The sequence below is a fragment of the Crocodylus siamensis genome, chromosome 1 (genome assembly GCF_052110815.1).
Source record: "Crocodylus siamensis isolate JL-2025a chromosome 1, ASM5211081v1, whole genome shotgun sequence".
In the NCBI taxonomy this organism is placed as follows: domain Eukaryota; kingdom Metazoa; phylum Chordata; order Crocodylia; family Crocodylidae; genus Crocodylus; species Crocodylus siamensis.
Genome location: NC_143395.1, coordinates 362,320,581 through 362,333,535, shown reverse-complemented (window position 1 = coordinate 362,333,535; position 12,955 = coordinate 362,320,581). Strand labels below are relative to the sequence as shown.

Sequence of the window (12,955 nt, the reverse complement as noted above, 5' to 3'; positions counted from 1 at the left end):
AAAATTTAACCCTTGTCTGATGAGCAGAGATCCTGGTTTTCTCAGATTAAAAAAAAATTCGCAATTTTTGGTTTAAAAAAATAATTAATGCCAAACCACATTTTTCCATGATTTAAATGAAACACTATTATATATATTGGTGGTTTTCATTTAAATCACAGAAAAAATGTGGATTTGGGGTTACTATTTTTAAACCAAAAATTGGTTTGTTTTTTTTAAAATCTGAGAAAACCAGGGTCCTTGCTGAAGAAGTATCAGACAGGGGCACTCTAAAGCAGACTACCTTAGCAACTATGTAGATGGGTTCCCTATGAGGGTTAAATTTGGGCAGATATGCCCACATCCCATGTGGCTTTGCATGGCTGGGCTGGGGTTCATTCTGGTGGGCACCATCCCAGCCCTGCCCTTGGGGCTGTCACAGAGAGGAGACAGAGCCTTGGTCTCCTCCCTGTGCAATGGGGGAAGGGAGCCCCCTCCCCTCCCCCCCAACTACCCAGATTGCAATCTTGGGGATAGCTGGGTTGGGTTGGGTTCAATGGTCTACTGTGGAGGCCCAGTCTGGCTCCCCACGGCACCCCAGCAGAGGTAGCTGAGGGGGAGCATACATGATGGAGGGGGCTCCCTTCTCCCACTGCATGTGGGCATCTTGGCTGTTGTGCCTGGAGCTGGGGTGGGGAGGGCAATAGAGCCCCCCTGTCTCACAGGCCTGACCTGCCTCTTCCCAAAACCCCATCAGGGGAAGTTGGGGGTGGTCACGTGGCAGGGGGGCTCCATCCCTCCCTCTTCCCCACCCAGCCATTGCTGACAGTTGCTAGTTGGTGGCAGGGAACAAGCAAGGAAGGGACCTTACAGTGCATGGGCTTACCCTGCAGTAGCTGCCTGCGTTCACATTTTCCAATGCCAGTGAAAGGCACCATATTTTACTTTTATTGTGGGGTAACTCAGTGAGATCAGAGGATGCAAAGAGGCAGTTACCACAGAGTTAAAACTGAAAGTTCAGACCCTAACCTACCTGTCAGTAACTTGTTCATAAAGATTTTTTCAGTAAGGTAAAGTGAACATATATAATGATTTTTTGGTGACATTACTGAGTGCTGGATTGGGCCCTTCAAGCTACTGGTTTGCCAGACAAACGTGAGACTGAAAAGGCTCTAAAGAACTCACTGCCGTTGGTTACATAAGAAATGTTCATAAAAGACCTAAAATAACCTGAGATATGTGTTTTATCTCAACCAAAAAAAATGCTTTCTTTACTGTAAGGGTCATACAATGACAGCTCTTACATATTGGGTTACCCGCTTTTTTTTCCAAATCGTTTTTACTATCTGCAGTACATGGTCACAGTGAGATTCACAAACAAAAGATGCTACCTTTGCATAAAACTTAATGTTGTTACAGCAACTTAACAGCATCAAAGACATTACAGGTGGAGCCTGACTCTCCACCTTCACTTCCATACTAGTGTGCTCAGGATATCACTTTTGTTCAAAACAAAGGTGTTATCCATAACTTTTCAATTCTGTTCATTTCCCAGTTTGTGCTCATTCTTTAAACCGTTCTTCAGTATTTTTTTTCCTTCATCTAGGGATAAATTTAACAGGAGGCTGTTTCCTCAAAACTCCCATCATCAATTAATTTTTAAGTTTTTTAAACATTCTTACGCAGTCTTAACTGTATTCTTTCAATTGATGCCTGTATACTGAGGAGGCTGTGTAGGCACTGATAAGACCTATTTTGTGAAGGTTTTTCAGCCAGAGGCAACACATCTGACAGGTTCATACATGGCACTGTTAATTCAGTCAACAAGAATGCAGGTTAGTTGAAATGGTGCGCAACTAAAACGGGACTGGAGATCCAGTTGTAGGTGTACAGGACCTTCATGCAAATTTTAGTTGTCATCTGTTGTTTTGAGATAATGCTCTGAAAGAAACCTTTAATGACTTTTTTGCCCCCTCTTGCAGCACTTAATGAACTGTTTGTGGACCCTACATTCAATGACATCGAGTCTCAAGATGTTACTAATATATTAGTTAACACATTCTTAGCTGAAGAAGTCAAAGAGCAACAAAAGGATTGATAAAACAATGGCTGCAGGTAAATATTTGTACTCTGCAATATTCATGAAAAATATCATTAATAACCTAATATTGTTTGCCTGGAAAGCATTAGTTTTGATGGATGTTTGTGTTCAGGTGGAACTTAATGATAATTCACTGAGAGAAATCAGATTGATTTGAGCTCTTCTTATCTAAGTACCTAAGTAATGTTAAGATTTCTGTCATAAACTGTATTTAATGAAAAATGTGTCCTGCTTTTGTCTGCTTTGAAGTCTTAGAGGAGAGGTGTTCAATCTATCTGGTTCCAATAGCCAAATGAGTACTGCAGGACTAGTCTGTTGGCCAGATCCCACATATGTTGTTTGTCTGCCAGCCAGGATCAATGTGAGGGGTTAATCTACAGTTGTGATCTCATGTGCTGGCCCAACCCTACACACCAGATCTGACTGTGTGCTGGCTTGACCCTGCACATGGCCCAACCCTGCATACCAGATATGGTGGTATACTTGCTCCACCCTGAGAATGCACGCTGGTGGGTGCATCTAGTGCACAGGGTCACATCATCTGGCCTATGGGGCACCCTGCAGGTCCAGGAATTTAGCAGCAGGGGGACAGCAATCAACGCTCCCACTGTTCCCCCACCTCCAAATTTCCAGACCCATGGAGAGACCCACGGGCCTGATCTAGCCTGAATAACAGAGGTTGAGCAGTGAGCACCATTATCCTTAGGGCCTTGTTACACTGTAATTTTAGGTGCCTTGTTTTAGGCAGTTTGGGCAGCAGCAGGAGATACTGCAGCTGCCAAGTGTCCAGGGCTGCAGCACTCATTTTGCCCAGTAGGAGCAGTGAGCCAGTCCTGCACCTAGCTCCTCGTTCTGCCCCAGCTCACCCAGCCTCTAGTGACAGTCGAAGATGGTTTTGCATCTTAAGGTGTGACTGTTCCACTAAGCCGAACAACACGAAGCCTATTAGCATTTGTGCAGCTTATAGCATAAGGTGTAACAAGGCCCCCAGAGTCTTTACTTCCACAGAGTATTTGCTACTGATTAGACAGAATTAAATGATAAGCCCAATTGAACAGAACAATATCTTCGTTTATTGCTGATCCTCGCCTTCCATCTGCTTAAGTAACATGAATCACACTAACAAAAAATCTTATCGTTTTTTGCTTTCATTGAGGTTTTCTTTTTTTTAAAACGTTGCAACATGTTGATTTTTAAACTCAGATTTGGATTCTTTTCCGACAGCTGCTGACGGTTTGGGAAGTATCGCTATAGACACCACGCAACTTAACATGTCAGTCACTGATCCAACAGCTTGGGCTACTGCTATGAATAACCTGGGGATGGTTCCAGTAGGATTAGCAGGACAACAGCTTGTGACGGGTAAGATTTTGGTAAAGGTTTGCTGTGCAAGTCTCTGGATTTTTATGCTCTTTTATAAAACATCTGAAAACCTTTCTGAAGACATGTATTTGTATATTTTGAGAACAAATTCTGGAGGAGCAAAGCTTCTCTGATTAATATTGCATGCTATGTATTAGTCTCCATGTATAATATGTACGTAATCCATACTGTATTTTAACCTTGTGAAACAGCCAGAATTCTTTGGGGAAATTAGAGTGCTAAACCATCGATCTCCAGGCTCTGTACTGGGTCAAGGCCTGGGGGAGGGTCACATATGGGATATATTTAGTCCTTGAGAAAAAAGGGCTGATAGTCTTTTCTAGTAGCTTTTCTTGAGGTTCTGCCAAGGAATAGCATGGGCACTGGCTGCAACCTCCTGACTGGAGGAAGATTGTTGTTATGCTGACAAAAGAAAAGTGCAGATAAAAATAGATGCTGAAAAAAATGTGAATCTCTTGCTCTCCACGTCAACTGATACCGTTTGCTGAGTGTAAAACAGAAGCCCTCCCATCATGCTTCTGCTGTTTTATACCTCCATAAATCAATTTTCAGGGGCTAATATCGTTTGACTTTATTTCATTTACAGCTTATGAGAGCTCTGAAATGGATCCCTTAATCTTTCCAACAATAATACACAGAATGCTTTGCACATTAGAAATATTTCAGGTTCAACCTGCTCACACTAAAGTCTACATACGTTTTGCAATTGATTTTACAAGGAGCTGGACTGGCTGGCATTGAATAAGATTCAGAGCCCTCCCACGAAGTAGATATGGTGAGCCAGGTTCCCAGCTGTCATAATTCAGCAGAGCTCTGGGTCTGCCTCATCATGGAGTTGTGAAGTTTAAATTTGGTCAAATGCATTCCCTTCTGAATGGAATTAAGCCAGCGTATGGCAGCTGACAGTCTGGCTCAGAATTAGTTCTTGTGCAGAAAGGTGACAGTGAGTTGGTCCAGATCAGGAGTACAGTTGGTGCAGATCATGAGTGGATTCCCAGTCCTTGTTCTCACCATTAGCTATCCAACATCTCCAGTATACAACAGTATCCTGTTTCAGACACTTTCTCCTTTTACTGCATTGGTGCTGAGGTCTGTAGATAAGCCAGAGGGTTACACGGTAGTCTGAGCAGTACATCCTTTGAGAGAGCAGCATATTAAACTAATGCTTGTGAAATGGATAGGCAGGAACAGAGTGCATCATATAGATTCCCCTCCCTAAGCCAATGGAAATTGCATTCTTCCACTTTTCTGATTTTTAGGGTTCTGCCTATATGGGACCTAGAACAATCCTGCAATTTTGGAATTAATTGTATATGATGATTTAGAGCTACTGCATGACAGACAGACCAAAAGACTAATAAAGAAATGCAATCAAGATGAGGACAGGGCCTCAAACATATTCTTCCCTCCAAAACAAACAATTAAAATACCCTTTAGATTTATTTTACTAAACTGTGACAGAATTATCTCCAAATCTAGAAATGATTTGATTTGACTTCAGAGGCATGTTCTTCTGCTTCCTTTAATCAGTTCTCTAGTTGTACTTTAGCCCATCAACTCATGTGCCCCCTCTTTCTGTGGCTCCAGGTTCTGTGCAGATTCTGCCCTCGGCTTCTCATATGCAGTCAGTGAATCACTGAGGCAAAGATATTTCACAGGCAGAAATTTGTATAATTCCTTTGTTGGAGGATCCCAGAGATTTCACTGTCACCCTGATTGTTATTCTGTTTGCCTTCTTAACTACTGAGTAAGTGTGAAATAAGTAAAAAATATTTATGACTTAAGAGGAACATCTCCTTATTTCTGTTTAGGAATAGAACAGTTCCCTTTTCTCATCCACTTTGCTTTTCACTGTATAAAACATTGTATTATGTACATCCTGTGGTAAATTTGTGCTTTGGCATTTTAGGGTGAAGTCGCATGTTATTTTTGACTGTACTAAGGGCACTTAAAATGTGAGTGTCTGCAGGTTAAAGCTCGTTAGCTTGTGCTAAGTGTCCTCTAAGCATCTCAAACTTATGCCACTTCAGGCAAGGGTTAACTTTGGCCCATGCTCAAGTTAGTGTAACTTCAGTTTGCTCCATGGAGATCAAAGAAGCAATTTGCAGCCCTCCCAACCCAGAGCAGAGCTGGAGCCCAGGTGTCTAACACTTAGCTATGCCCCTGCTCGCCAGCCCTCTAGTGGCAAGTCAGAGTTGTGTAGGCAAGAGCGCTTTTTTGAAAATGTAGGCTAAATACAGACATTTGGGGAGGTTAAATTGGGTTCAAAATGACCACTCAATTTAAATTTAGCTCGTCCCAGTGCTGACCTTACACTTACAGACCCAGTCTCAGTGCCCAGAAATCAATCTAAACCTGTAACTGCAGTTCCATGCGTACAAATAGTCTAGAAAGTGTGGAACCTGGTTTAAGATAAACTTGGATTGATGTAGTATAAAACTTAACTTGATTTAGGTCAAACCAGTGCATGGAACTATTATACACTTCCCTTTGCATCCTTGGGGCTGGGAAAACCCAGTCACTGGCCTCAGCCCTGAGGCTGTACTTTTCATGCCCCCTTCTCCTGCACTGGGCTGTTTTTTGGCCCCTGGACCCTTGCTCCCCTTCCCCCCTCCCATTTCTGCAAGCTGCTTTTATCAGTGTTCACCACTGCCAGAGCTGAACAAGTATGGGGGGATGATAACAGTGGGAGGATGAACAAGGGTGTAGGTTCACCAGGGTCATTGGGGGTGCAAAATAGCCTGTGATTCCCCCAAGCTGCCCTGAAGCTCCTGCAAGCACCCTGATCCTATCAGACACTTCCAGACCCTGGCAACATCCCACAGATCATGTCTGCCCCCGATCCCATCCGTGAGTCACGCCTGCCCCTCCCCCACTCCACCTGTGGGTCATACCTGACCCCCTACCCCACCCATGGGTTGCATGTGCCCCTCCACACCACCCGTGGGTTGCACATACCTTCCCATCCCCTGGTGGACCCCAGATACCCCACTGCTAGCCCTTCTGTCCCAACTTACCTGATATCAGGCAACAATTTGGAATCGATATAACCACCCCTGATGTCAGTACATGACCTTAATGCAAAGCAGCTCACAGCACATTCTAACTTTACCACCACATAACATTCAGCAGATTTAGTATAGCAAGTTAACATGTAACTTCACCCTTACATTTTTCCCTATGATTTATAAATTTTTGACAGTTTTCACCATGGCAGATCCATGATTTTTGCAACAATTCACCATGAAAAGAATTACAGCCATATTTCATTATAGTACATTTGCTGTACCAGCATTGAACTACAATTTACGTCCACTGTATTGGCCTAAGTGTTGAAATAATCTTTAATCCTTCCTGACTCTATTGTTTATTGTTTTTATTAATCCTACAAACAGAGTAGACTTCTTTAGCATTGAAATATTGCTTTCTGTACCCTTCATTTTGCCTTCAGAGCAGAGTTCCCCCTCTGCTGTTCCTACATTTCATCTGCTAAAAGTTTTTGAAGTGTTTTACTCATTTTTCTTCCATTGGTATTAATGTAAATGTAGTGCAATAGTTTGGACCTTCTGGCCTGTGGTAGAATTGTGCTGACCACCTTGCAGTCTGCAGGGCTCTCCCCTGAACTGAGTTTGTAGAAGTGACAGCTCAAGCTTCTGCAATATCTGGCCAATATTCTTAAAACAGTCAGGGATGTAGGCTGTCTGTTCCTGGTGACTAATCAATTTTAAGCACTGCTAACCTTTTAATACCAGTTTAGATGTTATCTATACTCTATTTAATTCTTTATCTCCTAGTGCTGTAAAATTGGATTTTTGATCTGGGAAGATGTCAGAGCCTTTCATTTGTAAAGATGGATTCTTGTTAATAAATGTATAGTGTCTCATGTTTCCTATATCCTTTGCTTCTACGTCATGTTACTCACAAAGCTTCCTCGATAATATTTGGCAACCACACTACACGTGAGTGAATGTATCCATTCAGACATTATTTGTGTACAATTTATGCAATGAACTATAGTTTAATAATGCATTTTAGTTCAATTGTTCAAGTTTGATGTGGCATACTAATGGTTAAATAGGCCTTTTCATTTTAAACCTCATCTTTCCAATAAATGATGTACTTAAAAATAAAATTAATTATCTTTTGGGGCGAAATTTCTCATGCTTAGTCTGAGCCCAGAGGTAAAGAAATTCTTGAAAGTTTCGAGAAATCTGCTAAACAGCTTTTGAATTATCCAAGTGTAAAAATTAGTATTTTCCATGCTATGAGACTTTGAGAAATACTTTCTGGGGAAATACATCCTTTAATATTTCTTTCTTTCTTTCTTTCTTTTTTATTTTACTGTTTGTTATATTTACAGGGATATTGGGACAGGGGGTAATAATCTCAAATCAGAGAGGGTTTTAGCTTAGTTTTGTAGTGGGAATTTTGCAGGGTCATTTTAGCTAAATATTGTCCTCATGTTCACATTTGTCTCAGCACTTGGCATCAGATCACCCTGTTTTTTGAAAGAAGACAGGCTGCCTGATGATCAATTTACTTTTTTTTCTTTCTGATTGTTTTTTTCCCTGAGTCATCATGTAGTAAAGTATGAAGTAGTTTTGAAATTCTTTTATCACAAGTGATTTTGAAAGTTTAGACCAGTGGTATCAAACCTGCACCAGGCTGGATCTGGACAGTGGTTCTCCTCCCAAGCTGGATCTGCAGGGGCAGTGGCTGCAAAGGCAGCTGGATCTGGCAATGGCAGGGCCAAGCATTGGCAGATTGGGGTCCAGTGTGGCAGGGTGAGTGTGCCTGTGTCACAGCCCTTGCTCATGCCCTCCGCCATCAATGGCCATGTCCAGCAGGGCCCAGGAACTCCAAATTCTGCAGCATGCCGTGCTGTCTCTAGTCATGCCGCCAGCTTCTAGTAGTCCTCTAATAGCCCAATGGGCCACATGGAACAGCTCTGGGGGGAATATGTTTGACATCCCTGGTTTAGACTTTTGGTTAACAAACATTTCCTATTAAGTGAATCTAAGATGGCAGGTAGGCAAAAGTTTTGATATATAAATAAAAGTGAGGATTGCTACAGGTGTGTAAAAGTCACAAGCCTTCTAAACTTCTTTCAGCTAATCTTTACCATACAGCATGCACAAGCAAAAAGCACAAGTTCAGACATTTCTGAAGAGAGCTTGATTCAGAGTTGAAGACTTCTGTTGCATGCTGTACTATTGGTTAAACTGTCTGCCTGAAAACTGATGTCCTCTAATCATCAATATAATGAATACGTGGGGTAACAGTAATGCAGGCTTCCCTACATCAGTCCCACTGTGAACCTCAAACCAAGAAATGGACATTTACTGCAGTCCCCAGTCTTGATTTTTCCTTAGTCAGCCTTTGACCAGTGATATAGAACCAGTGGTAAATCAAGAGACCACTGACAGTTTTGAAACCTAGCATCTGGTATACCAAAAGGTGTAGAAATATCTTATGCCATTTAAAGGCTGGTTTTAAGACATGTGTTTTAGGCACTATAGGTTGTGAAATATTAGATACTAAAAGCAAGTCTCTGATTTATCCTCTTTCTTTTTAGTCCCACACTTGATTTCTGACCAGATTTCAGAGGAACATAGAAACTGTCATAGTGAATCAGACCACCTACTTTGGTATCCTTCCTTTGATAGTGTTCAGAGGTTCATTCTGTACAGTAACCATGTATGGGATAACCAGGGGTCCTTTTCATCCCTGAATCATAAAGCAAAAGGTTTACTATGCTTTCCAAAATTTTATTAGCTCACATTCTCCAATTCTTTCGAATAACGGTGGAATACATAACCAGGGCTAGAACTCTAGGGCTAGGGACAGACATTCAAAAAGCCTGAGCCTGAATTGATTCAATCTTTGCAGGTTAGTCTAACCTGGCTAGGCTAAATTGGTTTGTAAGCATACAAGCATCCCCTCTGGACTGAAGAAATGCAGGCACATGCCTGCAGTGGCTCAGGCTAGAAGTTGGGGGAGGGGGGCGGGGTGCTAGAGCAGCCCTGCCTTCCCTTCTACAGAGCTAAGATCAGGTGGGGCATGGCCTGGCCCCAGCAGGATGCTCAGATTAGGGAGGTGTTCCCCCTCCCCCCACTGCTGTTGATAACAGAGCATTGAGTTGCACAGCAGGGAATTACACAGGGAGTTGTTAGTATTTATTACCACATCAAACAAAACAACAACCTTTCTCATTAGTTCAAGCTCTTCTTTAACACCCTTTTCCAAGGAAGGAATGGAGGGACAGTACCAGCTACCTGTTGATTAGCTCCAACAAGCCCTAAGCCAACACTGTTCTGTTTGCCTTTTCCACTTTTCCACAGCACAGACCGTAGCCAGCATGTGGTATGCTAGCTAATTCTGAGAGGTGCCTGTGTAAGGCAGAGGGGAGCGGGGAATCCCTGCTTGAGCAGGGGGAAGCCAGGTAGATGCCTGTAGTCTCTGCCAGAGCTCTAGCCAGAGAGCAGAAGTGCAGGGCCAGCTCTGCTGTGGAGCAGAGTGCCCAGTGCAGAGAGCGTGCTGAGGGACTCTGATTTAACTCAAACCAGGAAGGCGTCTGGGACAGACATTGCATAAACCAGTTTGACCCAAATCAGTTAAGTCTGATACTATAATGAACCAGGTGTATCTCAAACCAGTTTCAGTCAGTTTCAGAATTGGTTTATGTGCACTGAACATCTGTTGTGTTACAGGTTTAAACCAGTTTTTGATCACTTATACCAGTTTATATGTAATGTCTGTCCCTAGCCTAGGAAAGCAGCTTGGTGTTCCAGGTTCCAAATGTTATAAAATATTTTACTACATAATGTGAATCACCATTGCCATTCTGGCATAGAAATGTGTTTGCCCACTCCACACCCCCATGGGCTTAAAGATCACTTAATCCAAGAAATTTATTTTGGAAGAAATGAGAAGCAGATTCAAGTGCTGTTTGCAAACATGAAAAGTGGACTCAGCTAGGCTCTGACTTAAAAAATTCCCTCAGGCTTCTGCCATGTCAAAGAGGCCATGAGGCCTCACCCCTCTTCTACAATGTGGTTGCCGAAGCTTGACCACTAAATTGATTCTGGACCACAAAGCATTTTTTGTGAGGTCAAGTAATACTGTTTTACTAATTTACATGTTATTGAAGCAATTAACTCCTTATTTTGATATTGTCCTATTTTTGTAAATTGAATGAAGGGGGTGAAAGAAAGAAAAAGGGATTTAATAATCATGGCAAAATGATCATGCCTAGCAATTCCCCCAGAGAAGGATAATATAGAGTGAGCATTATTGAAGACTCTGAGAGGAGGTGACTTGACCTGCACAGCTGGCCAGAATGCTATCCCTCATCCCAATGGAATCACTTCTTTTTCTTATGTGGTATCTCCATAGTTGAAGTTTGTGGTCATCAGTGGCCACTGTATATGTTCCTCAGCTATTCTCTCTCCAGATGATCAGTTCCTTTATTCAGCCCACAGTATTATATTGTTAATCCAGATCTCCTTTTTCTGTTTGCATTTGCTGTTCTGCTGTCACCTTTGTCTTCCACTACCTGTAAAGAGGTATTGCTATGAGTGAAACATTCTCGGTAAAAGGCATTTTTCTTTTCATAAGGTCCTTGTTTAATACTAACATCCAATCTGTTCACTGGCTACATGGTCCATCCATAGGAGGTTTCAAATTCTTTTTGTTTTTGTAGCATCATAACTTAAAACATTGAATTTTCTTTACAAAAGATGGTTTGAGCATCCAGGTTTCGCAACCATACTTTAACACATACCAGATGTATGTTTTTAAGAGGATAAACATCTGATGAAAATACTGTGCACCCTCCTGCTCATATCTTGCTGATTGCAGTGAGCTTTATTTGGATAGGAATACAGCAGTCTACTGACACCACGTTTAAATGAGCTAAGTTACAGAGCAGAAAACCCCAAAGGAACGCTACAGAAAATAAATGAGTATAGTTTTCTTTTTCTATTCCAGTTCTGCACCTTTATAATCATTATTCTGGAAACGTTCAGTTTTATTAAAGGGGAGGAAGAGCAAGGATTGACAGTGTCTATTTCCCAAATAGCCGATGAGGATAATCAAAGGAAAGAGGCACAAAATGTACCCTAAAGGAGTATAGAAATATAAAGCCTCCATACTACTAAAACTATTCTTACATTGTCAAGAACTGAAAAAGCACTAGGAATGAAAGAGAAGAGGTACTGACATAATCCCAATATGTAGAATCACTGGGAACCTCACTAAAGAAATTGTCCTGTATTAGTGTAACTGGTTGGTTTTTTCATTGACCTGAAAAGCACCTGCCGAGTTAATCACAGTTTCTGTCATGTGAGTGTTACTCAAGGAGGCTTCACACCAGGAGACTTTAAAGTACTAAGAACAAACACAGCTAGGTTACACAAAGAGAGAGGTCCAAAGGGAGGAAAAATGTGGCTGAGAAAGTAAGTGTCTTTGACACAGTATTCAGTGTAAAGTGTACCTCTTAGGTCATGTGAAGTATGTCCTCTATATTAGTCCTTAATTGAGGTGAAGGATAAAGACAATGATTAAAATTAGTCAAGCACTCAAATATGAGCTTTGTGGTTTGTTTTATATTGAAACTTTGTTAATAGGGGCTGAATGGCCCAAAAGACCAAAATGAGAGGGTCAAGCAAGGGCATCTCAGCACATTTGTCAGCTGAAGGGAGGAATTTAGCGCCAAGCCCCAAACTGTGTATTTTTGAACTATGTTGCCCTACACTTTTCTGCTGTTGTTCTACTAGTTTCTGTCAAGACAGTTTAAACTCTTTTTGGGGGAAGGAAAATATTTGGTACAGGTCTCTCATTGTAAACTATCAGGTACATTTATGATGCCACATAAAAATATTTTTTAAATTCCAGTCTGCTATTATTTACAACACAAGAATTCTGGGTTGGGTTTTTTTTGCTAAAATGAAAAATAAGTTATATAGAAAAAAACTTCTATTTTATGTTGAGGATTTATAAATATTTTTTTTCATTCTTAGCATCATTTGGGGAAATATCTCTTTCAATTTAAATTTTTATCCTAGGTTTTTTACACTCTTAATTTAAAAAAACAGTAAACTAACAACCCCCACCCCAACCAATCACCAGCTTAACCACCACCACTGCATAAAATAAGATAGCATGCTGATTGTGATAGCTTCATACCAAACATTCATAACGGAATACAGATTAATTACAGGAAAGAAGTCTGTAGCTTTCTAGCCTCCTTATGGTGAGATAAAGTACTGGTTAAGCCAATGCTTTGCTAATATGGTTTTGTTTTAGAAAGATAATGGATTTACCTCACTTTCTTACCAATTTCCATGCTTTTGTGGTAGTAAATGTCCTACATCACCAGCAGAGTACATAAAGATAGTGTTTTAGTGAACATGAATTCACCAGGACTGCTTTTAATGGATTCAATGGAGAAAAAAATAAAATTTAGCATATCAATTATACTGAAATACTCCC

At 41.3% G+C, this 12,955-nt stretch overlaps 1 protein-coding gene across 11 annotated transcripts in view; it reads left to right on the top strand.

Annotated features, from left to right (window-relative positions):
- ENOX1 (ecto-NOX disulfide-thiol exchanger 1) overlaps nucleotides 1-12,955 on the top strand; it is a 536,440-nt gene that overhangs the window by 314,975 nt on the left and 208,510 nt on the right. For all 11 annotated transcript variants that reach the window (XR_016438859.1, XM_090025310.1, XM_090025275.1 and 8 more), the window contains 2 exons: nucleotides 1,962-2,094; nucleotides 3,305-3,442. Coding sequence is in view for 10 of the 11 variants with exons in the window: in XM_090025310.1 (XP_089881436.1) it covers nucleotides 2,085-2,094; nucleotides 3,305-3,442 (148 nt within the window). In the remaining variant the exon portion in view is untranslated. The remainder of the gene's footprint in view (nucleotides 1-1,961; nucleotides 2,095-3,304; nucleotides 3,443-12,955) is intronic.